This window comes from Hyaena hyaena, unplaced genomic scaffold (genome assembly GCF_003009895.1).
Source record: "Hyaena hyaena isolate Hyena2069 unplaced genomic scaffold, ASM300989v1 scaffold_20, whole genome shotgun sequence".
NCBI lineage: Eukaryota > Metazoa > Chordata > Mammalia > Carnivora > Hyaenidae > Hyaena > Hyaena hyaena.
Genome location: NW_024080652.1, coordinates 1,463,794 through 1,489,398, shown reverse-complemented (window position 1 = coordinate 1,489,398; position 25,605 = coordinate 1,463,794). Strand labels below are relative to the sequence as shown.

The 25,605-nt window shown below is 58.2% G+C and overlaps 1 protein-coding gene across 3 annotated transcripts in view; it reads left to right on the top strand.

Annotated features, from left to right (window-relative positions):
- The window catches only part of MAD1L1 (mitotic arrest deficient 1 like 1), a 304,019-nt gene that overhangs the window by 169,987 nt on the left and 108,427 nt on the right, over window positions 1–25,605 (top strand). For all 3 annotated transcript variants that reach the window (XM_039226020.1, XM_039226018.1, XM_039226019.1), the window contains exons 13-14: window positions 1,772–1,828; window positions 20,128–20,216. In XM_039226020.1, the coding sequence (XP_039081951.1) occupies window positions 1,772–1,828; window positions 20,128–20,216 (146 nt within the window). The remainder of the gene's footprint in view (window positions 1–1,771; window positions 1,829–20,127; window positions 20,217–25,605) is intronic.

Genomic DNA, 25,605 nt, shown 5'->3' with positions numbered 1-25,605 from the left:
ACATAACTATTTTTCTTTTCTTTTTTTGATGTTTATCTTGAGAGAGAGAAGGGAGGTGAGCATGAGCAGTCAAGCAGAGGAGGAGCAGAGAGAGAGGGAGAGAGAGTCCCAAGCAGGCTCCACACTGTCAGCACAGAGCCCAACGTGGGGCTCCAAGCCATGAACCGTGAGATCATGACCTGAGCCACAGTCAGGAGTCACTCCCCTGAGCGAGCCCCCAGAGCCCCTGCCCTATAGGTGTTCTATCTTTGCTCCAGGCACCGGCCAGCTCAGCAGGGTGGTAGGTTCCTGCCTTTTGGGACAGGGAGGGGTGGGGACTTCATCCCAGCTTGAGCTGACCCTCAGGAGGTGTGGGGGGGGCGAGGGGGCCTTGGGCCCAGAGGTGGGCGTATGTCTTCTCCCAGACCAACCCTTGCACACTGCCAGCCTAGAGGAGTATATACTGCCCCTTCTGCTGGGCTACGTCCTGCCACTACGGAGCTGATCTCATTCTGTGGGGGGGGGGTCTCTCTCAGGGGGCAGCAGGGTATCCCCATTGTCTTTCTCCTGGCCTTCCTCTAGGCATCTCGTCCTGCCCACAAGTGGTGGTCCCGCATTGCCCACTGAGGCCAGTGTGACTGCCAGCCCCCCCACGTGTCCCCTTCGCAGGCCCCCACCAGCCAGCCTGATGGCTGTGCCCTTCTCTCTGTCTGGCCTGAGTGAGGCTGTGGCAGGTGGGCTGTGAAGAGCCCCTCCCTGGCCTGCAGGACAGGGCATTGGGCTCAGTGCTTAGTCCCAACGACTGCTGTGTGGTTTGGGTTTCAGCTCGGTTTTATTGCTGGAGTTTTCAGGCCGCCTTTTTGTGCTGCCCTCACTCACCTTGTTCGCGGTTCTGCGCCGGGGAACTATGCTCATGCGGGCTTTCAAAGTCCCGACAAGTGTCCCACTGCAGTGTGGCACAGACTGCGTGCTCTGAGTTGGCTGCAGCCGCTCACTGGCGGTGCTGAAGTTAGTGACCCCTCGACTCCCTCAGGACGTTTTTGCACTGTTTCTGGGAAGGACCTGTGCCTCTTTCTTCCCGTATGCATGCATCCTGGCCTCATGCTGCTCAGGACACATCATGCAGGACTGCGAGCGAGCCACACAAAGCACGCTGGTGACGGTGATGGCCAGGTGCACGCGCGAGTGACAGGGCTGGGTGCACCTGGCCGGCTCTGGGCGCTGGTGGGCTGCCCTGGCGTATGCTCTGCCTGCTCTGCGGCGGTGGCCGTGGGTATGTAACGTGCCGGCCGGACTACCCAGCCAGCGTGCCCACCCCTGAGCACCTGCTGGGCTCCCTGGGGCCCGGCCTGGCACCACCATCCTTTGCATCTCTGTGCTGGGGTAGAACAGGCCAGGCCCCCCAGGACAGTCCTGGAGACCCATTTAGGGGAGAGTGGTTGGGGGGCATCTGGGATTTTCCTGGATGTTGGCCCTGCCAGGAAAGTCACCCTGACTGCTTCTTCCGGAACGGGGACTTTCCGGGAGGAGGCAGATCGCGGCCCTGCTCTTGCCAGGGGTGTGGAAAGCGTACTCCGAACGTCCCCGCGCCCATGACTGCGTTGCCGCTTCAGGCAGCGGGTGTAGGCGTGCACTGGAGTGTCTCCTGGCCGCCCCTTGGTCACCTCCTCCCAGCAGTAGGAACGCAGGGCCATCTCCTACTCCCCGGGGTCCCCGTGCTCAGCAGGCAGTGGGCGCAGTGGAGATGGGCAGCAGGAGGCCCACTGACCCTGCTTTCTGTCTTGTCTTAAAGGCTCAGCTGTCACAGGCCCTGGAGGAGCTGGGAGGCCAGAAGCAGAGAGCAGACATGGTGAGTCCCTTGGTGGTGGTCTTTGTGGCCACAGGGAGCCCAGTGTGGGGGACACCACGTCCCTGTCATGTAGCTGCGAACCTGGGAGTCCCCGACGGCCACGGCCCTTCCTGTCATCACAAATGTGGGTAGGAATGAAAAGGGTGTGGGGCTTGGAAGCCGGGTGCTGGCTCCCCGGTGTGAGGACATCCCCTGGTGTCCTATGGTGTGGGGACGGCCATGCCCCTGCTGGAGCAGATTTGCACACCCTCCTGAGAGGTGAAGCCCCCGCGGCCTGGTGATCCCTGCCTTGGCCCCCACGGCTGTGTCGTCCTTAGGTTGTCCCCCAGCAGCCAGCCTAGGGGGTCCTACCTCCCAGGGTGTGCACCCCGAGGCTCCTGCAGGGCCCCACAGCCCCTGTTTCGCTGCTGAGCGCATGGAACTCCCCTCAGCCATTTGGCAGGTTTCCTCTGGGCTGTTCTTCTCAGACCACATCGGCCCCGCACCTCCACCCCCGGGGGCTGCCTACAGAGCTGGGCAGGGCCACAGTGGGCTGGGAGGCCAGGCACCGCTGACCCTGGACTGGGCGCCCCATGCCGAATGGCTTCCTTACCTTTGTGGGACAGACAGCAGCCTGTGCCACACAAACTGCAAGGCCCTTCATGCTGCTGCGGCCCACGATCTGGCCTGTGTAGGGACCTAGCCACAAGGGTCACAGGAAGGCCATGGGGAACATTTATAGGTGGTGCTGGGAGTGCCCCACCCCAGGCCACACGCCATCCGGTTGGGGTGAGGAGTCGGGGCTCCTAGTGTGGTGCCGTCACTTGCCAGTCCCTGGCCTTGAGCGGGTCACCTGGCTATCACCTGCAAAACAGGAGTGCCCACAAGGGGACACGCTGTGTCCTTGGACTTGTTTCATCCGTCCTGTGGCTGTCCTGCGGCTGCTGTTGGCCACAGTGTGGGCAGTAGGATAGTCTAGAGGCGGCGGCCCAAGGCAGGTGGGGACAAGGGGTGTAGGGGTGCTCGGTGGACAGCGGTCCTGCTGGCGGTGCAGAGGGTGGACGCGAGGAGAGCGGGAGTCCAGGGGTCAGAGACGGCAGTGTGGCCAGGGAGCCGGACGAGGCAGTCACGGGTAGTGGGGGAAGACGGGGGAGGGCAGGCCCGAGAGAAAGTCGGGGGTCTGAGTTGCCACTGGATGCCGGGGGCCAGGGCCTGCGGGTCTGGGCTCCTGGGTCAAGGCCAGCACAGCACCGTGGCCTGCGTGTGTCCTCGGGGGCCTGCGTGCGGCGCCGAGAAGGGACAGCCTGAGGTTCGAGCCCTGCCAGTCAGCTGGGGAGGGCGGTTGCTCCCGTCGGGAGCACAACCCTGCCGTCTCACACATGCTGTTCAAGCTGCACACCAGTCCCGCTGGCCCTTTCACTGTGGGGGCCCCGTGGGTGTGTCCCAGGCCCAAGCGTCCGCGTCCTCTGCGACCGGGGTTCATCAGTGGCCAGTGTGCCTCCTCACTTAGGTTCACTCTCTGCCTTGTTGTCTAATCTGGGGCTATTTCCCACCTGTTTCTCTCTCCTCTCTCTCTTGGAGGGAGGACCGTGACCGGGCCGGCGTGGCTGATAGGTGCTTACTCAGGCCTGCGAGCCTCTGCTCTCCCTGCTTCCTCCCCCAGCCAGAAGGTGAGGGCCAGGTGGGCCCCCAGTGGGTCGGGAGGGAGTTTGTCCCCACTGTAGATCCTGGTTGGTGTGGGAGCAAGAGCTGGGATGTGGGGCCGGAGGCTCGAGGTGACCCTGGGTCTGGCTCCACAGCCCTCATGCTGTTTTGGTGACGGTGTTGGTAATGGTTGTGGCCATGCCCACTGTCCATCTGGGTCAGGGACACCCAGTTCCTATGCCACCTCTCCCGGCCTGCTGTTTTCTGGCCCTAAGTGGATTCGCTTTTTAGGAAAGAAGAGGGGAAAAGGAAAATTTAAACATCTGTAGCTAATTGCAGATGACAAGACAAAGACAGTTCGCCTTTCTGTTATTAATTAGCAGATGCGTGCTAATTAGGAAGCACGGCGCGATTCAGGCTTTTCTCTTTAAGTGCAATTAATATCACGAGGAGAGATGTCCTGGGCCATAGCTGTGTCATTAACATCCCTCACCCTAATTAGATATGGCCAGCGGTGGCTAGAGAAATGAGGGTTTTGATTATAACTATAAAAGTCCCTGTAATGTTTTACGTACTCCAGGGAGCAAGGATTTATTTTCTGATTTAAGGGGAACAGCGCACTCACGACAGGGTAACTAAGCATTTGTCCGCCCTGAGTACCGTTCCCCCTGTGGCTCCTGTGGGCTTCCACTGCCGGCCTCTGGGCCTGCACAGGGTCAGCTGGGAAGAGCCCTGGTGGGGCTGGTGCTCCGAGGTGTGGCGGCATCTGCCAGCAAGTGTGCGGCCCTCTACGCCCACACAGGGCTTCTCCCTGCCTTGGGCTTTGATCCTGAGGCGCCAGGCTCGCTGGCTGTGGCTCTGAGGGGCTGGTGCATGGATCATGAGAGCTGCCGGCAAGAGCCGATTTTCAGCTCCATGAGGGGCACACTCACCCGCATGTGCCTTGCTGATGGGTCTGTTATTGTGAAGGCAGAGTCGAGGCCGGGAAATCGGCAGGAGGGGTTGTGTGAGCTTCCATTGTTCAGTGCTGGCAGCCAGCATCTGTACGTGCCTGCTGCCCGGGAACCTGGCCTTATCGCAGCCTGCCAGTGTTGCCAGCTGCCTTCCGGAAAATTATTACAAGAACCTCCCCGTTCTCTGACTGATAGTGACTCATTCCATGTCTGGGATCCGTCCTGCCGCGGGACCAAGCCAGGGCTGGAAGACCCCTCGCCTCAATGGGGCACCTTCATCTGTGCTGAGCGAGTCAGGTCTTGCAGGGGGCGTTGCCTTAGGGACCAGTAGGACTCGTGTCCCTGAGGCCGGTGGCAGCCTCGGGTCGGGTCTTCCTGGTCACTCGCAGGGTTCCTCGCCTGCAGAGCAGAGTCTGTGTCCCACCGCTGGGGCCCAGTGTCATGGGGGAGGCGTCGGAGCCCAGGACGGCAGGCCCCAGGAGTCACGGCTGAGTCAGAGTCCCTCGCTGGCGGCTGTGTCCCCAGCCCGACCCGGCCCTTACCTCCCTCACTTGGATGGCCCAGGGCTCTGAGCCAACCCAGATGGTCTGGGCCACTGCGTTTGTCCCGGGACCTGGTCCTGCCTGCTGCACTCGCCTCCGGTGTCTCCTGGGCTTTGTTGCTTCTGCAGCTCAATGCCAGCAGCTGGCTGTGTCTCCCTGCCTGTGTCCCCTGGCTGTGTCCCTGGCCGTGCCCCCCTGGCCGTGTCCCTCTCGCTTTGTTCCCCTGGCCATGTCCCCCTGACCGTGTCCCTGGCCATCCTGCTTCCTCAGCACAGCCATGAAGGAGACAGGCCTTCACTGCAGGAGAACAGATGCGCTGGCCGGTTGGTGGCATGTAGTGACCGTGCTGCCTCCTCCACATCGCAGCCGTGTCCTCCTCGTCCCTGCATGTCTGGTGGCTGGCCCAGAGTGAGGCAGTGAGGCTGATGGCCAGTGCATGTGGCTGGGCGGGTCTTGGAGTGCCCTGAGCAACAGTGGGGATGACGCCCACTTCCCGGCACCCTCAGTGGCCTGCCGGTGAGCCAGGCGCCACGTCAGCAGCCGTGAAGACAGGATCTCCCGAGCCTTGATACGTGGCTCTCTTGTCACCCGCCTGTGCTCTTCAGGAGGCAGAGGCCTGTGTTCCGGCAGGTTCCAGGCCAGGGACTTTGCTGCCACCGCCCACCTCTGCCTGGGCCTTCAGGGCTCCTGCCCCTTGAGTCCCGGGTGGCGCCAGCCTGTGTTGACATGGACAGTGTTGCCGGTCACCGCTTCACACATGGGGACACCAGCCTGAAGGGCTGTCAGGTGGCCACCCAGATCCATTGCTAAGTGCTGGCCCCCGGGGGTGAGTGCCTGGGCCAGCCCAGTGGGGGCTGGGGAGTTGACTTGGGGGAAGGGCTCGATGACATCTATTTAGAATTTAGCGTCAAGATGACTTGGGGGCCACAGCCCCCCCCCCCCCCAAGAGCAGGGTCCCTGGCAGGCGCTTCAGGGCTGAGGGGTCTGGATGACTGAGGGACAGGGAGCTGGCCGCTGTCCCTCAAGGGCTGTCCCGGGGCAGGGCTGCACAGGGGTATGGCACCTGCCGCCCATGCTGCACAGCTGGTCTGTCCCCTGAGCCCCAGTGTGTGGGGCGTCCAGAGTCCAGCCCCAGGGCCCCTCCTCCTCACTGTGCCCCACACTGGATGCTGGTGGAGGCCTGCTCAGGGCGTCTGTCCTGGCCACCAGGGTCCTGTCTTCCAATGACTCTCCTAAGGGAGAGAACGGGTCATGCGCCCCGGACCGGACAACTTTAAATGGCTCTGCATTCCGACCCCACATCTGCCAGATTCCACGGGTCTGAGCACCACTTCCGAGTGCCCTTCGGCTCTCTGTGTGCATGTCTTGACTGGGGCTCCTGCCACTCTCTGCACGCGGCTTCCTTCGCCCTTGCACGTTGCCCTTGCATATCTTCCCCCACGCCACTCCCGCCCCCTGGAATGGGTTTACTGTCTTGTGGGGCTGAGTCCTTCCTCAGGTTGGGTTTAGGGTCCTCTGCTTCCCCTTCGTAGAGACATGGCACCTTCCCGTTCCACGTTCACCTGTGGGCCTGTGACTGTCACCGTGGCTCTCATCCTTGTTGTGGGCCTGTCTCAGGTCATGCCACAGCCACGGCATGCTCGTGCTCGTGGCTGTCACCAGACCCTCCCTTCAAGCCCTCACCCTGGTGCCAGGGTTGTCATCGTGACTCATGAGGGGACAGTTGCAGTGGTGGCCAGGCCACAGTCCGGTAGGCACCGCGGGGCCCACTCACACCCGCTGTCCTGCACGGACAGCGTAGTCCCAGGGTGGGAACTGGCTGTAAAGTGTTTGCCGAGTGGCCGCGTGTGGACGCCAGGGAAGCAACTTGTCCCCGCCTGGCCCGTCTCCCCGTGCGGGGACCGGTCTTTGTGGTTCCACCAGGTTCGTGAAGACCTAACAAGAGGTTGGTGATTTATCACCTCACAGGGACCTGTCTGCATTTTAGGAACAGAAGTCCGAGACGATGGCTCTTGGCCTAGGAAATAAATGTCTACTCGTGTAATTTCTGGCTCTTAATTGGATCACCCACAAAGGAGAAAACTCCCCAGTTGCAGAGGGAACACTTCAGCCTGTTCCTGTCTGCACCACAGTGACACGTTGTCAAAGTCCCCAGAGCCTCAGCGTGTTGACGGTGTGACCTTTTGGTTACTTCTCTTGTCAGCGTTGTCTTACATGCACTTGTTTCCTGGCCTGGTTGAGCCTGGAGGCTGCCGGTCAGCCTCCCAGAGGAAGCCCCTGCCCCGCGCTTTGGTTGCTCTGTGTGGCTGACCTCCTGTTCGCAGTCTCTGGCCTCATGGCCTTCACTTGAGTTTGGTCGATTGTTTCCATTACTCGCACGTTGCTTTTGGCCCCAGCTGGCAACCTGGGGTTCACCAGGAGGCCCACGGGGCCTCTTGCGGCGTCAGGGCACCTGGAGAAGGCAGGCGCTCCCCTTGAGGGAAGGAAAGCGCCCGCAGCCCTAGCCCACCAAGCTGAGGCAGTGAGGGCCTGTAACAGACTCAAATAGAAATTGGTTATTCATCTTTAAAAACCATGGGGCCCCTTCCAGCGGGGTCGCCTTCTGCGACAGACCTTCTCATGCTCCTCCTGGTTCTAAGTATGATGTTCTGTACCGTTTAAACGTCTCAAGTCTCTGCACTGACCTTCTCTGGCTTAGCTCTCTCAACTACCAGTTCCTTTTGTGTCCGCGTTAAGTGATTTCGCTCCTTACTGTATTATTAAATCTGCCACGTCTTCACTGGCCACTGCAGTCCCTCACTGCACGTTAGCTACACGCCTTGCAGGTGTTTGTTGGGGAAGCTGGGACACACGTGGTCCTCGCCTTGGTGCCCGTGGTCCTCTGTGGAGGCTTGGGCAGCGCGGGCTCTGTGACAACCGGTCTGGCTGCCGCTGCCTTGGCTGTGGAAAGGCCCCCGTGTCCATGGCCTGGGAGTGGGGGGAAGCTCGCACAAAAGGGGCTGGCCCACCCCTCTCGAGGGAGACTTGCCCTATGCCTTCCCGCCTGGGGGCGTGGGAGCGCCGGTGTCCCGGGGCCATGGTAAGCCCCACCTGGAAGAGTGGCCTCAGTGGAAAGGAGTCTGTGGCGAGGCCTTTTCCTGTTGGGCATCGCTGAGGTCACGCATGGAGTTGTGGAGGGGTCCAGAGCCCACAGAACTGTGGCCATGGCTCTGCTACCGGGGTGGGGGGAGGTTGCACTCTTGCAGGATTTTCATGGACTTTCTGACACCCCCACCCCCGCCTCAACAGCTGCCATCCCAGAGGAGGCGGCCTCAGCCAGCATTCTGGTCCCCGCAGATGCCTGGACGCCTCCCATCGTGCGGAGCCAGGTTTGGGGCGCAGAGACCACCCTGGGCTGCAGGCGCCACTCAGCACCCAGGTGCCCATGTGCTGCCCAGACCACCTCCAGTGCCGATGACTTTCAGCTTCGCTCCTGGTTTTTTCCAGCTAAAACACTGGATTTCTCCAGTTCTGCCCCTTGGGCCTTCCTGCCTCGGCTCACCACATACTTGTCACCTGCTACAAGGCCGCCCTGGCTGCCTCTCCCGCCCCAGCAATAACAGCCCCCAGGATGCTTCTGCAGCTTGTTCCCTGGGTGGGGGTGGGAGCCACTAGAATCCTCTCAGTAAATATGTGCTGATGTGGGGAGTGGCCTGTAGGCTAAAATCCCTGCTGCCACATGCCCTCCAGCTGGGCTTCTGTTCCCTGAGGTGCAGGTGTGTCCCGGCTCAGGTCTCCAGCTGTGCTCCCTGGGAGGTGCCCGCTGAGCCACCAGTGTTAACAAGGGCAGTCTGTTTCAGTCCTTCCCGCTCCTCCCCAGGAAGCAGCAGCCACTACAGGGACCTTCCTGAATGTGTGATGCGCCCAGAACAGATCAGAAAGGGTGCCTTTAACCAAGATTCTCGCTCTGATCTCATCTCTTCTCTGGGACACCTGAGTCACCTGCCCAGACTGGGCTCTGGGGAGAGTCCCTGGGATGCACAGACCTTGGTCCTATCAGTACCACCTGTGGTCCCAGGCCCAGACGGACCCTGACGTGCCCCGGCCCCAGCCTGGGGGTGCACGTGTCCTTCCTGTAACGCTCAGCAGCGCTGGGCTTGCTGGGACTGTGTAGAGGTGGGGGCACTCTCCTCTGCTTCTCCTGCCGGGTATTGCTTTGTAGAACTGGGTGAGGCCCTATATTCAACTGCATATCTGCTCAAATTAAACTGAAGTACGCAGTCTCTGTTTAAAGGTTATGCCGTGCTAGTGAGCCAGCCTCGAGTGCCATTAGCATTAAAGTTTCATACGCTTTGGAGCTGTGAGTGAGTGTGGCAGGCCAGGCCTCCTCGCGAAGAGGGAGGGACCTTGTCACTAGGGGAGCCGGGCAGGTCAGAGGCTGGTCCACTGAGCCTGGCGCTTGGGCGGCTCCACCAGGGAGCCACGTGTCCTGTGCTCTGCTCTTGTCTGTTTCTGTTCAGGGCACAGGTCCCTTAGACAGTTCCACCTGTCAGCGTTCACCGCCTCGCCCCAATTCCCCCCCGTCTCCCATGGGTCTCACGCTCGGAGGTGAGTTCTGTGCATCAGACCACGCTCTGGTTCTTGGAGATTAGCAGCTCTGATCAATCTCAGCCAACCTCATCAGAAGGAAGGGAGGGAAGGCACAGACCACCGCTGTTGGGGGCAGGAGAAGAGGCGACCATGTCAGGGTCGGGGGAGGAGCCAGCCGCCGTCAGGGGCAGGAGAAGAGGTAGTAACGCGTGATAGTTTCCACCTCATCATGGTTCTGGCAGCATCCCCCTGATGGCTAGTGATGTGGAACTATTCTCACACACTTGCTGTTTGATTGTATATTTTCCTTGGAAAAATGCCCATTCAGATCCTTTCCCCATTTTTAAATTAGGTTGTCTGTCTTTGCGTTGAGCAGTAAGAGTTCTGTAGGGTTCTTCGTAAATTGTACTTCCTGGGTTCTCATCAGGTCATTTGCTAATTGTCTTCTTTCTGGAGAATATCCTTGGGTGCACACAAGGTTTGGCTTTTATCACTTTTGTCTATTTTTTTCTCTTGCCGTTGCCGTTTGCCTATGTTTTCTTGGTCATATCTAAGAAATTGTTGCTGCCGCGTTCAGGGTTACAAACATGGGACTCCTGTGCTTCCTTCTAAGCGTTCTATGGTTTTAGTTCTTACACTTAGGTTGTAATCATCGTGAGTTGATGTTTGAAAATGGTGTGAGGTACGGGTCTGCCTTCACTCTTGTGCGTGGATGCCCAGTGGTCTCAGGGCTGTTCTTCCCCCACCAGAAGTCGCCACCCTTGTGCTCCTGCCGCGGGGCACGGACTTTCCGGAGATGCGACGGGTAGATACGTGGTTGGTTGGTTGACCTACAGAAGGTGTTGCTCCCAGTCCTGAGCTGGTCCCCAGTCTGTCACTGGTCTGTCAGCAGAACCCTTGACAGCAGGTGACTTATACCACCCCTCCCTCCCCTGTCCGCTTGGAAACACTGATGTTCACTGGCAGCTTGAGAATAAGGTGGAGGGGAGGGGCACCTGGGTGATTCAGTCGGGTAAGCGTCCAACTTCCACTCAGGTCATGATCTCACAGTTCATGGGTTCGAGCCTCACGTCAGGCTCTTGCTGACAGCCGCTCAGAGCCTGGAGCCTGTTTCAGATTCTGTGTCTCCCACTCTCTCTCTGACCCTCCCCTGCTCATGCTGTCTTTCTCTCTCTCTCTTTCAGAAATAAATAAAAAACAATTTTAAAAAAAAAGAGAGAATAAGGTAGAGGGGAAATAGGAGCCCGTGTGTGCGTGCGTGGAGGCGGGCTTGGAGTGTGCCACAGGCCACAGCGACACCGGGTCTCACATGGTGGGTGCTGTGAGCCTTGTGAGCAGAACATGGTGTAGCCAACTGCAGAACCCACGGGGCTCATGCCTCTGTGCTGCTTCATCAGGAGTGAGAGTCCCGACGCTGACGACGGTCAGCCTCTTCTGCTCCTACGCAGGCTTGGGTGCACGTTGGAAACTGGCACATCCTGCCTGTTGCCACAGGTCCCTCTCATGGGCAGGAAGCGCCTGGCCTGTGGTGCTCCCATACCTCCGGCCTCCATGCCCAGCTGGCACCCCTGCCCAGGGAGATGCTGGCCCAGAAGCCCACACAGACTCCCCACCCCAAGCTGTGCTTGGTGCCAGACGTGGTGCCCACTGCCTGGGGGACGCAGTCCAGGTAGTTAGCAGCCCTCTCTCTGTGGGGGTGGTGAGCAGTCCCTGGCTCCCACGCATGCAGTGGGGAGAGCAGGTTCGCCAGCCACTAAGCGGTGGGGCAGGTGTCCTGCAGACAGCTTGCCCTTCAGCTCTTGGGCCTCTGTCCCAGCTGGTTGTTCCCTCAGCAGCAGGGAGGGGCGGTCCAGTTGGGGGCAGGAGACCAGCCCGCGGCTCCCAGCCCACGTGGTCTCTAAGTGCATATGCTTAACGACAGGGTGGCCGGGCCTGCTTGTGTGCACGGCGCCGTGGCTGCCTGTGCGCTGTGGCAGTGGTGGGGTGCTGCCCACCAGGCCTTCACGCGGGGGTGTTCCGACCCTGGGTTTAGGGTGTCCTTAAAGCCAGTGTCAGCTCTGGTTCCCAGGCTCAATCTGTGCTGAAGTGGGGGCCTGGCTTCCAGGCATCTGTAAATGGAACCCAGGCTCTGCTAGCCTTTGCTAAGGCGCCCTGACCTGTGGGCACAAGGCCCCGAGGAGGCCCGGGGCAGGGTGGGCCAATCCTGGGAACCTAGGCCCCTGCAGCTCCGGCTATGGCCCAGCCAGCAGAGACCGCAGGGCAGCACTTCCCGCCACTCGCTGCTTCCCACACACGTCTGCAGGACTGTGCTGGTGGGCCCGTGAATGGCCACCCTCCCTGTGGTGTGGGGTCCGGGCCTGCTATTGGTGAGGAGGCAGAGAGCTCAGTCCCTCCTGAATGCAAGCTGGGACCCCACAGCGGGACGGTGGGGCGCCTTGGCGTGCTCACTAATTCAGCCGACACGGTTCGGTGCCACCAGTGCCCTCGAGGGTGGTGGCCTGGGGGTGCGGTCTCTCTGGAACTCACAGTTCCCGGGGTGCAAGTCTGAGAGACCAGTAAACATGAGCTTCGTGCCTCGAGGAAGGTGAGGACACGTGGCCGCGAGCTGTGGTTTGCTCTCAGAAGCAAAGACTCCACTGCGTAGCCTGCTCTTCAGCGGGTGCTGGCCTGGGCTCTGGGCCAGTAAATGGATATTTTTAGCGTTTCCTGACTGTTTGAGCAGGCAGCACACGTCCATGGTGCAGAGCAGGGAACGGATAGGAAAGGCATGATGGTAGAGGTCAGCCAGCTTCCTGCCTGGCCTGCCCCTTCTCCTGGAGGACGCTGGCGTCCCCAGTGCCCAGCATACCGACAGGTGAGCGCTTTGCTACCGCCGTCTTCCCCAGGCGGCCTGCGGCTTCCACATGGAAGAAACAAAGGCCCAGGCACGTCGTGTCCTTCACTTCCAGGTCAGTGGTAGGCCCCGTTTCTGTGGGCTGGGGACAGGGGACCTTTGGTGTCTGGTACTCAGCAGGGCCGCCTCCAGGTCCCCGCGCATGTTTGGCTCCGGGTTCAGCATGAAAATGCCAGGGACACTTACCTGCCTGGCCTCAGCGGGGGCCGTGGACACAAGCGTGGCTGACCGCGCCCCTCGGTAGCTGTGAGGCTGCATGTCTGGCTTCCCCAGGGGTCCCCGGGGGCACCTGCCAGTCCCAGGGCTCCTGTCAGTCCCAGCCTGCCAGCAGGCAGGCTCCCTGGGCATTTGACTCATTGGCAGCGGGCACTGCTGGTAATTATGCCCATTAATTTGGAGAGCGAGCCCAAGAAAGGAATATAAATTTGTGCATTAGCTTCAGAGGTTGGAGAGGCAGAAGAACCCCTCCTCTCTGTGAGACTGGCGCGGGGAGGAAGTGGGAGCTGTGCGGAGGGGCTCCCTTGGGCGGTGCAGGCCCAGGACCTCATCCTTGTTGCAGGCGCATGCCTCCGAACCGCATGCTGCCCTCCAGACAGCCCCTCTGGGGTGCCTGCCTTCCAAGCCCTGTGCGCGGCTGGCTCGCCGGCCAAATGGCCCTAGAGGTTTTGTCATTTAGCATATCTCTTAGAAGATACAATCCAATTAGTCCTGTGTTCTTTTTTTTTTTTTTTAACTACCTCCAAATACAGATTTTTCTCAGTGAAGTATGAAATAGGTGTTTGCAAACTGCAATATTAATGCATTTCCCATTGTCACTTCTTCCTGGGCCAGTTCAGAGCAGCGTGGCTTCGCCTGTCGCTATAAGGCAAGGGATGAACACTCATGTCCCCAGCAGAGCCAGGGTTGGGCCTGCAGGTGGGGGAGGGAGATGCCCCAGGAGGGGGGCCCCTGTGCACCCTGAGGGGCTGGGAGGGGGCCCTGGGGCACTGCTAGGAAGGGGCTTTGGCTGTGGTGTGTGCTGGGCCCTGGGATGGGCGTTTTCCTCTCAGGTGTCTCATTTCCTGCTCAGGCCTCAAGAGCAAGAGGTATTGCCCCACTTTACAGATGAGGAAATCGAGGTTGAGCCTGTGTGTGATGGAGCACAGAGGCTCCTGGGCAGCATGGTGCCAACCTTGTCACCATCCTTTTATGTGAGCCCCCTGAGAGAGGGGACCCAGCGGAGAGGCTGTGGCCTCAGGGTCAGCATGGCTAGCAGGCAGGGGTGGGGGCCACTCCCCAGTGCCCGGCCGCTCCCCCAGGTGCCTGTGGGAGTACTGCTCACGTTCTTCGTCCAGCAACCCCTTCCAGAGCCCAACTGGTTCCTCTCTAATACTGATCTGTTCATTTCCTGAAATCAGGCACTGGTAGGCAGTCAGATGCCAGTTTGTTTTCTCCCTGGATGGAGTGCTTTCCTGTGTGTTCACCCTGCCTCCACTCGCTGGTCTGGCCCCATGGTCCTGGCTGACGCCTGGCCTGCACACCGTCCCCAAGGCTGCGCCACATTTGGGTACTCGTGCCAGGAAGCACCAGGCTGGGCTGGCATGCCAATTGCCCACATGCCCTCATACCCCTGCCTGCGGGCCTGGACCACCTCCCGCGCACCACGCCCGAGCTGGGAATTGGGTTGAGAGGTGAGCAGAGGCATGTGCACCCTTAGAAGTTCTCGGGACCACAGGAAGAAAATCACACATGCCCAGTCTTGGAATCACACGGTTGAAGAAGACACATGGGGGCCACCAGTCGCAGTTTGGGAGGCCTGCTGGAGGGGGTGACCTCAGAGGTGGGTCTGATGGGTGGCGGGGAACTGAGCTGCAGACCCACGTAGTGCATCTTGTGAGCCAGCCACTGCCCTAGGCTGGGGGCTGGCAGGTGCAGGCACTCCAAGGGCAGACCAGGGCAGCCCTGGGGACCTCAGCATGTGTGGGCCAGAGTGGGTGGGTGCCGGCGCGGGTCAAGTGGGAAGCAGTTATGAGTCAAGCTTACAAGTTAAAAGGACTTACTTTGCTTTGAACGCTATAGCATAAGTCAGCATTTCTTCCTCCTTTCCTGGAAGGTATCCAGAAGTACCAAGAAGAATGAAAGCCAAAAAAGGCAAACCTAAATTTGGGCCAAACAGAACTACAGCTAGAAGCCAAGCCCCTTTACGGGAGGGAGCCAGCCCTCAACAGTGGAAACAGCAGGGGTGTGTGGGGAGGAGCCAAGAAGTGGTTGGCTGGAGGGGGCAGCTGCAGGGCACCTGTTGTCTGCGCCTGGGGACAGGTGCAGCAGAGAGGGGCCAGTCAGTGCCCACAAGGCTGAGCGTCTGTCTCTGGGACAGAGAGGAAGGGCGAGCGTTTTGCTCTCAGGAAGTGCCCGCGGCTCCCCCTTGCAGGGAGAAGTCGGGAAGGTGCGTGGATGCTGTGCGGAGTTGCCTGGTCAGGATTGTCCTTCCTGCAGTGTGGGCCTTGTGCACAAAGCTGGATTGAATAAAAGTCACCTTCCTGATGAGTAATAAAACACCATCACACAATTTTGTAAAACCCAAAAGTTTTGTAGAAATCCAAATGATAGAAAAAATCCTCACGGAAAAATTAAGAACCTGACCTCGAACAGACAAAAGTCATTTGTGAACGCTCTGCTGTAGGGTATCCCTGGTCCTCGAGGAGAGGCCGGACTGGAGCTGGTGGGCCAGAGACCGGGTCTGAGCCCATGGGGCTAGAAGACTGACTGACACCCGTGAGATCAGGAAACAGGACCAGGCCCTGGGTTGTGATAACATGGAGTTTACACGTTCAATGGATGTTCTCTGGAGGGAGTAGACCAGAGCGGACGAGGCGGCAGTGGGTTCACCCCATTGCTGTTGAAGATTAAAACATTTAACGTTAATATCAGGCAGCAAAAACACATTGAACTGTGGGAAGGTAAACTGTAAGCAGGATATACCTGACCCATCGGTTAATCTGTTACAGGAGGTGAATAGGAAGTGCTGAAAACCGAGAAGGGCAGGTGTGGTGTCAAGAGTTGAGAAAGCAGCCACTACAAAAAAAAATACAAACGTCTATCAGTATCAAGAGAATTTCGCACAAGAAAGTAAATGAGATGAATAGGCCACAGATAGGTCATCGATGATCAAAAAGTGAACGTGGGGAGAGGTTTGGGGGGAAGTCCTCAAGGACGCCAGCCAGAGGGGATTGGGTTCACTTCGTAATCCCTCATCTATCAGGTGGGCCAAGAATAAGTGACAGAAAGATAAAATCTGTTTCATATAAAGCCCTTAACCCCATAAACTAAAGAACACTCTTGCTATAAAGTGCTTCATTCACTCAGATTCACTACATACGGATAACATAGAAACCCTTCCTAAGTTGAAATAGATATAATTAACACACTGGATCACAAGGTGAGAAGTTTGGAACTGTGAAATAAACAAAAAAAAAGGAAAAAAAAAAGAAAACCAGACCCAAAACCTTGGTCTTCAACAGTTCTTAGGTCGAAGTAGCAGTGGGATGCAGATGTACATGGAATCTAGAAAACATGTCTCTGGGCCCATGGGAAGCAGAGCAGAGTTCAGAAGAAAAATAGTGGATTAAATATTTATATTATTGAACGGGAAAGAATGAATATAGACAGATTAAAGATCCAGCTCAAGAACTCCAAAAAATAAAACAAAATAAACCCTACTAGAGCAAAAAGTAGGAATTTGTAAAGATCAAAGCAGAAGTTAATAAGAAAGTGAAAAATTATGGAAATAATAAATAAATCCAAATGTTCCTGCCTGGAAATAAAACCAGTAAAACGTATGAATTATTCACAGTCCCAGTAAAAAATTAATAGACATGTCACCACCCAAATGAGGACCAAGAATAATCGTGGAGTTTCCAGCAAGCAGGGGCCCCTTTCTGGTCTTGCCGGGGTGGCCAGAATCCCACAGGCATGCCTACATCATGGTCAAGGAGCTGGGCACGTGGGGCTCACGCACTTGACCTGTGTGCACTTCACCTCAGTGGTAAAGGAAATGCAAGAAAGCCAAAAACAAAATCTAAAAAGAAAAAATATGAGTTGAGTCATACCTCAATTTAAATAAACTGAGTGAAGTGTTTTCGAGGACAGTGTAACCTCTTAGGACTGACTCCAGAAGCCATCGACGTTAAAGAAACCATGTACAGGGTGGTCACAATATTAGCCGCTCCTGCCCTCCCCCAACAGAAAGAGACAGAAATTGTATCAGACTGAGGCAGGTGTGGGGGAATTTCTGCTCAGCCTTCAGAGCACGGACCCCGTGTGTGCCCCACGTGCCGACGCGGAGCGTGGACGGGGAAGCGCTTAGGAAGCCGTCAGTGACTGTGCTGCGTGGGCGTCACATGCGCTGGGGCTTGGGCTGCAGTGGCACCATGGGTGCTGGGGCACAGCCTTTGGTTTCCCCTCCCTGGACCGCAGGCTCGGTTGTAGGACACGTGCTCCATCATTGCTGAAAAGGCATTTGCCAGAAACCCGCATTCAGTCTTCATAAAATAGAACATATGGATGGCTTCTCAACATGATAAAGCGCATCTGTGTCAGCCAGAAATGGACATGCTATGAAGAGGACGATCCTGGCTTCAGTTCCAGCCAAGCCGCAGCCAGTCCAGGCTTCCCGATGTGGTGGTCATGCCGTCCGGCTGGGTTGGGGGGATGGTGCGGGGCTTGCTGACGGGAGCCAGAGACCGTAGTGAGGGTGGGGAGGTTAAATAGTTGCTAAGTCCTGCATTTGCAGTACAGGTCAGACGACACAAGAACACGCACCCACTTAGAATGGCAGTGGCGCGACGGTATACAGACTAAACAGCCAGCACGCCTGCCACAGGGAGCGTGCGAGGCTGATACCGCCCCCGTGAGCCAGACGAGTGGCCATGTCCTCAGATGCTCTCTCTCTGGTCTGTGCATTTAATATGGTCCCAGTGTTTCCCAAAAAGGTTTTGTTTCTTGTTTTGTTTTGATGGCTGAGGGGAGGTAGGGGGAGGGAGAGAGAAGACTCCCTGGAATTCTTGTGGCTGGAACGCTGGAAGGAGATCAGAAGCAGATGCGGAAGTGGGTGAGTGACAGCAGGGCTGTCATTGCCTCAGGGTTCGCTGGGAGGGCACATCTGGGCCCTCCTGGGGGCGGCTGGCCAACGGGATCCGCCTACACACAAGGAACCACCCAGAGCTGCCTTTGCATGGCATGGACAGCACACAGTTGGGCGGGAAGGGCTGAAGCCCGCGTCCCTGGGAGATGGGTTGGCAGGTGGGAAGTCCTCGTGGCAGAGCTTCGTGGAGCCAGACACGAACTGAGAGGCTCTCCTTGCACCGGTTTGGAAATGTCTCCAAAATACGCTAAGGGCGAAAACCAAAGTACAAATCAGCATGCGGACTGTCTTACTATTTCTGTAACAAGAAGTCAATAAAAAGGAAGAGGAAGAGCCTATTCCTACTTGCTGGTGGAGGTGCAAGACGTCTCTGGGGCCCAGCAGCCCAATGGCTCCCGCCAGCCGTGGGTAGCACCTGGGTGACCCGGTGCCTTGCGGAGGCCTCCGGGCCTCGGATCTGGAGGCTGCACGTGGTTCACAGGGGGGTGCAGCAGGCCTGGGGCAGGTCTGGGGCCGGGATGGTGACGTCTCTGGGGAGTGTCCTGTCTTGCAGCTCCGAAGCCCGGCTTCGGTGGCAGCTGTGGGTGTGCACACCTCCTCTGCCCAGGACACCAGCAACCCCCACACACAGAAAGAGACTGAGGGATCAGCCCAGACTGGATTCCGCCACTTCCGCGTCTTTCCAGGACAGTCCTCCTGGCCCGGCAAGGTCACTTTGCCCACTGGCCTGTTTGGCTATGGCCGTGAGGAGAACACAGGCACCTCCAGCTGCTGTATAAACATGCGGGTGCCATCGGATGGGGTGGCGAGCCTGGCCAGTTGGAGTATGTGCGCTCCTCGGGGAGGAGCGGGAGTGACCTTGGGATATGGTGGGCGCCACTTCTCTACGAGGGTGAGCAGTCCTTACTCCACGTTCTGGTGCCACTGAGTGGCCGCTTAGTGCCTGATCTGTGCAGGGAGACCCTCGGCTGGAGTGAAGCATCCCCATGTGTAGAGACCCTGACCCTATCCTTTCCTCTGGGGACTTCACTGAGGCCACCCCAGCTCATGCCTGCTCTAACCCGAGACCAGAAGGACTGGGTCACCATGGGTGCAGTGGTGTCACTTGGGACGTTGATGATTCATACCAGGGCCTCATGCACACTGGGTGCCTGCGGCTGAGGGTTCCTGAACGGGCTGCCCAGGAGGACCTTCCCAGGAACGACCTGGAGACAAGGCCACAGCATACTGCCCCTTTGGGCTGGGAAGGCAAGTACGTGGGGACTCTCTTCCCCCCAACCTGGCCCCCAGCTCCATACCCTTCTTGCAGACCCCATCAGTTCCCAGGTCCGGACAGCCACATTGTCCCCGTGCTGGTGCGGGACTGGGGGCTCTTGGCCACCCCAGTTAAGGGGCAGACATTTCAGCCACGTGGCCCGGAGGGTAGCGAGGCTGGTCCATAATCTCACCCGGCCATGTCATTCCCGGCCCATACTGTGGTGGGCGTGCCAGGAAGCCTCTCCTGGAGATCACCTGTCCTCTGGGCCTTCGTGGGGAGTCAGGTGGGGAAGTTGAGTGGCCTCCCTTGAGGCATCAGGACAGGTAGCTGCAGGGGGAGGCCATGTGGGGGCTGACTACATGCAGGCCATGCCCTGCCAAGGTGGGGAGACTCATGTCTGCCCTGCGCCCCCACCCCGTCCACCCCCGCTGCAGCGCTCCCCGGACTGTCACTGTCATTGTCCCATTCAGGGACATCCATGGTGCCTCCGGAGCTGGAGACACCTGTGTGCTCATACCTTTCTTCAGACGACTTGGGTCATCTCTGAAAGGATGACCTGTCAGCCTCACGGGGGGTGTCGGCCCAGTGACTGGGTCTCGTGTGGTGCACACTCCTTGGCGAGCTCCACCTGAGTGGTGAGAGGCGGAAGTCTGCATTCTTGTGGGCACCCACCGCCCCCATGGCCACAACTTCCAGGAGAGCCCCATGCAAGGTGAAGGCCGCCCTGCCCCCTCCCCAGCCCTCCCGGTCCCTCGTAGACAGGCTGGACGCAAGAAGTCGGGGGCACTCTGCACCCCAAAGTCTGAGGTGGCCAGAAAACTAGCTGAGCACAAACACTCCTCAGTGGAGGCTCAAGAGCCCCATCTGTACCATAGCAGAGCTCGCTGGGTGCAGGGGTCGGGTCTAGGGGCCTGCGTCCCCAGCCCACTGCGCCTGCCTCTCCTCTCTCTTCTCACATAACTGGTTACTGAGTGCCTGCTCTGGTCCGGGAGCTGGGCGTACAGCGGTCACAGAGGCCGTGGTCAGGGCGCCGAGCGCAGAACCACGTCTGCTGTGGTGAGCCGGGCGGTGCCCGAAGAACAGCCTGGCGACGGAAGCATCCCTGGGCCAAGCTGAGGTCTGGGAAGGAGTGTTGTCTGTTGGTGCCCTGAGGCAGGTGCCGACGAGGGTGTGTCTGCGCAGCTGTGCCCCCTGAGACACGGGATGGCCCTGGAGACAGTGGCTCTGCCCCCAGTGCACCCTCTGCCCCCAAAAGTCAGGTGCTAGGTCTTGGGTTCGAGGGGCCCATGGGGGAGGTGGGCTGCAGCGCCTCCACTGACCCGCCTGTGCTCTCTCATAGCTGGAGATGGAGGTAAAGATGCTGCAGTGTCAGTCCAGTGCCGCCGAGCAGAGCTGCCCGCTGTCCAGGGAGGAAGTGAGCTCGCTCAGGTAGGTCAGCACCGTGGCCTCTGGGCTGCCTTCCTCTCTCCTCCTAGCCTGCCCCCCTGAGTCCCAGGCCATCCACTCGCCTGTGCCCCCAGCGTGGAGGGACGGTCAGGCCCATGGGCAGGGGCTCATCTGGGGCCGTCAGAGGCGGCCCTGTTTCAGGAGAGAGCTACTTACAGGGCCTTCCCAGCGTGTCCACCAGGCCACCTTCGGCCTGCGTGTTGGGCCAGCTCACAACACAGCCTTTCTCCCCCAGAGGTTTTCTGGATTCCTCCAGACCCCATCCCAGTGCTGCTCACTTTCTGGTGCGGAGTGGCTCTCCAGGCTTTTCCTCGGCCCCTGGACTGGGAGAGTGGTCTCTGAAGAGGTTTTCAGGGAGACCTACTCCAGGCTCCCATAGGTCCCTGAGTTGGCCCCGCTATGTCAGTTTGTCACTGGGAAGTGGCTGGTGGGTGGGCTGATGCCATCCCCCCAGCATCCCAGGGTGCAGAGTGAGTACAGTGGAGCAGGCGTCAGCTCCAGGTCTTACCTGCCACGGACACACGTGCTTCTGGCAGGTCAGGGAGACGCGCCTGGGCCCCCACCAGTGCACCAGGCAGGGGGAAGGGGGTGGATCCTGCAGGTGTGGTGGCTGCGTGGGGCGGCGGGGCATGTGAGGATGTGACGTGCGGGGGATGGTTCTGTGTGGGAGAGAGACCAGCAGGCAGGCCAGGTGAGGTCCCTGTAAGGATGTGGCCTTGTTCCCCGGGGCGGGTGGAGGCAGGAAAGCTCTCAGAGTGAAGGAGCGATCACGTCTGCAGGATAGAAGCCCCTTGGCTCTCCAGAGCAGGCACCTGGCAGAGGGCTCAGCGAGGGCTGCACTAAGCATGTGCTGCGGGAACATCCTCATATGGAGACGCAGAGAACACCCTCCTGCACCAGCTTCCCCGAGCAGCCCCAGCCCAGGGAGGAGCATGCTTGTTTAGGTCACAGGGCGGGCTCAGGGTCCCGGAGAGCAGATGGGGCTTGTACGGCTCCTGACGGGGCGAGGTGGGGAGGCAGAGGGGCTCATCCAGTGTCTGGGTTGCAGACCGGCTTCCCCGAGGTTGGCCTCCGGGGAGCCCCAGGAAGAGCAAGACCGGGGTGGCGTGCTCAGTGCCGCTCTTGAGGGCCCTCAGGTGCCCCCTGGGGGCCCCGCCCTGAGCACTGAGTGCCAGAATTGGAAGAGAGGCTACGTCTGGGCTCTGCCTCAGTGCCCACCCTTCTACTGTGGCCCAAGCCGCCCACAGCGCCTTCCGCTGGATGCGGGTGTGACATCCGGGCCCCTAGCCGCTGGCTGCTCCTGTTTGCGTGGGCTGGCACACTTCAGGTAGATTCCTTTTTATTTTTAAAATCTGAGTAAAAGCCCTTATCAGTGATCTCTTCTCCATCAAGATCAAAGCTGCCCGTCCCCACCGTCTCATTTGGTGAGTGTGACTGTGGGAAGGAGCCTTTGTGGCTAATTAGTGGAAATTGGGTCGGCAGTTGTGTGCACCACTTGCCTGGACGCACTCGAGGGAGGGCTGCGGCTACGTGAGACCGCACATGACCTGATACACTCCCCCTCCGCCCTGCGGTGGGGGCACCTGCTGGAGTGCCTGGGGCACTCGATGCCTCTGCTCCTCCAGGCATCCCCTTCACGTAAATATTCCAGAGCAGTGACGTACCTCAGCTTCCCTTGTGTCACATGCCATCTTCACTTTCCTGGGAAGCCGCAGGAGAGCCGCTCAAGGCTGCCCTTGGGCTGGGAAGGGCTGGGGGGGCGGTGGCGCTGGCTCTTTTGCCCCAGCTCCTTGCATGGGCCTCACTGCGCCCCCGGCAGGTGGAGGGGGAAAAGCCCTAGGAGGCCCCCACCATCTTCGTAACCTCTGTTTCTGCCACCCCTTCCTGCAGAGCTTTCCTGAGATTCCAGGGAGATAAGGGGCTGCTCGTGGCCTGCCCTTGTGGCGACTGCACTCCCAGCCTTTGCCCGCCGGCCACGAGCAGCCCGTGGTCCCAAGGGATGGGAGTGGGCACTGGCAGATTGGTCTGTTACCTGTGAAACCCAGATGCGCCCAGCATGCATGAGTGATAAAGGATGGGAAGTGTAGGTGGTATGTCTAATGCATGCGTGTAGTGTTTACACACACAAGTGATATGGAGCATCGCTCTTTAACAAGCAAACGAGGGAAAACTCAGCGGAGATTTAAGTGGCGGCTACAGGACCCTTTCAACTGTAACAGGGCCTGGTTCTGTCTTTCCTGTTGGCACATAGCGGCCACAGCAAACCCTGAGTGCCATCTCGGTTGAGTGGCTGGGTGGACCTCAGTCCCTCGAGGCGCGCTTCTCTGCCGGCACCTGCTGGCCCTCCCCACCACTCCCGGCCCAGCCCCAGGCCCTCTCCACCACCCCAAAACCCCTGCTTTGGGGTCCAGGGATTGAGGAGATATCCCCCCTCAAAACCAGCAGGCACCATGCCCCATGCCCCCCACACACACTCCCTTTCCAGAAGGCAAGGTGCTAGGCTCTTGTTTTCAAAGAATCTTCTATTGAACAAATCTTTGCTGAATGCCCTTGTGTGCACCCACGAGTCTACCATCAGGAGGACGCAGCCCCTGCCCCGGCTCCCAGAGCGGTTGGTTGATCTCAGGGTCATGGGCACCACTGGAGAGGGGCATGGCTGCCCAGTCCCTGCCTACAACCCAGACCTTGAAGCAACCTCCATGCGTTTCACACCTGCCGATGCCTCCTGTTTTCAGACCTGGTGGGCAGGGGACAAGCCACGTGCCTGTGTCTGCCTCTCTGGAAGCCTAAGTCTTCTCCTTGGCACCTCTTTGCACCTGGCACAGACCCATGGGCCTGGGCTGGTTTCACATGCTGTGAGGGGCAGGCAATGGCCCCCATCCATCAGGACTTGGGGATTCTCTGGAATTATTCATTGATTCTTCTCTTCCATTTCCCAATTTCTTCTTGCTGAAGCTAGTATTTTTTTTGGATGTTGAACTTCCTAAATTAGTTCTGCTTTTTATTCTACTTTCTATTTTTTTATTCCCCTTTGGATGAAGTTTTCTCAGCCTTATCAACCTGGTTTTAATGAATTTCTGCAGTGACATTTTAGGTTCCTAAAATTTTCTGTTGTTTGGTTTTTGTTTGAATATTCTTTCACATGTATGACACCTTGTTGTAATGTGATGACTACGCCATGTCTGCTCTGATGTTAATCATGGACTTTGCGCAGCTTTCTCCTCTTCAGGCGGTTCATTCTTTCACAGCCTCTTTCCCCGTCAGGTCAGCATGGCAGTTTAAACCACACCTTGGTCTTGATGCTGGATGCTGTCTTCAGGAGTGTGGTGGTTCCTGCCTTCTGCCCATGAGGCTGCTTCATGGGGCCTTGGGACTGGTCATACCTTTGGGGAAGATCCTGTCCATGAGGCGTAGGTGCTGCCAGCGCCTGGGAACTGAGCAGACAGACAGGAAGGCTCAGCTCACTATAGAGACCTCCCCATTGTCCCCTGATCACCTCGGTGACTTTGCATTTTATCTGGTAGACCTCTGTCACAGACTATGAGCCTGGAGTTCTCTCTCCAGTCCAGCAAGAGAGTGGATGCAGAATTGAATACAAGAGAAGCTAATGTTTGTAAAGAGACAGGAGTCCTGAGCAGGGGTTTCATATCTGTATTTATTGAGCTCACGAGATCTTACACGTGTGGTGGACTTGGAGAAAACAATCAGATAGTAATCATTAACTTGTGTGTGTAAGAAGCAAAGTGTCTGGTGAGCAAGTGGAGTTTGTGATCAATGACAAAAGTATATTGGTGCCAGATGTAAAGTAATCTCCTGCAGGTGATAACAGGTTACTCATGATCCCATTACAATATCTTGCTAACTAACCTCAGGCGCTTTCGCCCCTGTGGTGGCTGCTTTCTGCCCTAAGCTTTTTTAACCCATTTATGTAAGTGTAAGGAATTCTTAAACCTATTTCCCCACAGACCTGCTGGTTTCTCTCTCAAAAAAATAAGCCTTGGGTAATTTTCCAAGATGAGAGAGAAGAAGGTAAGATGAGCAAGCGCACAGGAGGACTGAGATACTGGCTGTTCCAAAGATTTTCAGTTTCTGGTTCTGGTCAACTGCCCCATTCTGCCCACATCTCCCCGCACGGCTGAACACCCTGATGTGACACACAGGCAGAGAAGGCCTGAAAGAGGAGAGAGTGGTCCACATGGGGCCCAGGGTTTGAGGAGGGTGTGCGGGTGAGCTCCCAGAATCTCTCGCTGCTGCCTGAGCCCCTGAACCAGGAGTTGCAGAGGCTCCGATCTGGATCAGCTACAGACATGCACCTAGGAGGCCCGAGGTTCCGGAAGCCTTACTGACATCTGCCCCTCAGCAACAAGCAGGGTGCTTGGTCCCCACTGGCCATGTCCACCGGGCCAGTGGTGACCCACCTTCCTCTCCAGCCTTCAGAGCAGGCAGTGCTGGGCATGTAAGCAGGGTAAGGGGAGCACAGCCCACGTCTCCCTGCCCCAGCAGAAATCAGAGCCCCACCCCTCGGCATCGGAGCACTGGGTGAGATGGCTGGGGGCTGTTCACCCCCTCCCACTGATCTAGGCTCAACAGGAACCCCACGCCGACCCAGAGCAGCAAGGTGGTCCTTGTTTGCCCATCCCTGGTGTCCGCAGACCCCCGTGGGGAGATCAGCGCGCACCCCACTCCCTCAGGGTCCACCTCGGCCAGCATTGGGTGAACACGGCCCACAGGCCGTGGGACTTGCACCTGCCTCCCGGGCCTGGCACTGCCTCTGTGGGGCCACCTGCCAGGAGCAGATTAAGGAGGATGCAGGGTGCGGTAGGCAACCCACCCTCCACAGAGCCAGGCACCACAGCTCTAATGGGGGAGGACCAGCAGCAGGCAGCAGCGCACAGGGATGCGGGCGCTCGAATTATCTGACGAGGATCATAGAGCGGCAATCAGAAAAGTGCTTCAGCAAACAGTTACGAATCTTCTTTAAACAAATGAGAAGATGGTAAACCTCAGCAAAGGAGGAAAAATTAGTTAAAAAGAAAAAGAAGACGAGCCCAACAGAAATTTTTGTAGATGTGGCAAATCCAGCAGCCAGAATGGGAAGCTCATGGGCAGACTCAGCAGTGGGTTGGAGATAAGAGTCATGACCTCAGAGGCAGACGGACAGATGGGGACACAGGCTGACAGCTGACAGACAGAGCAGAGCCACTGGGATCAGGGCTTGGAGATAAACATGTGTTTAATTGGAGCTCCAGAGGGGAGAGGAAGGTCGCAGCTGGAAAAATATCTGAAGAATTTGGTGAAGGGCATAAAACCACAGAGTCACACGTGACATGTGCTAATTAATCTGAAAACTAAAGGTGGAGTCTGGAAAGAA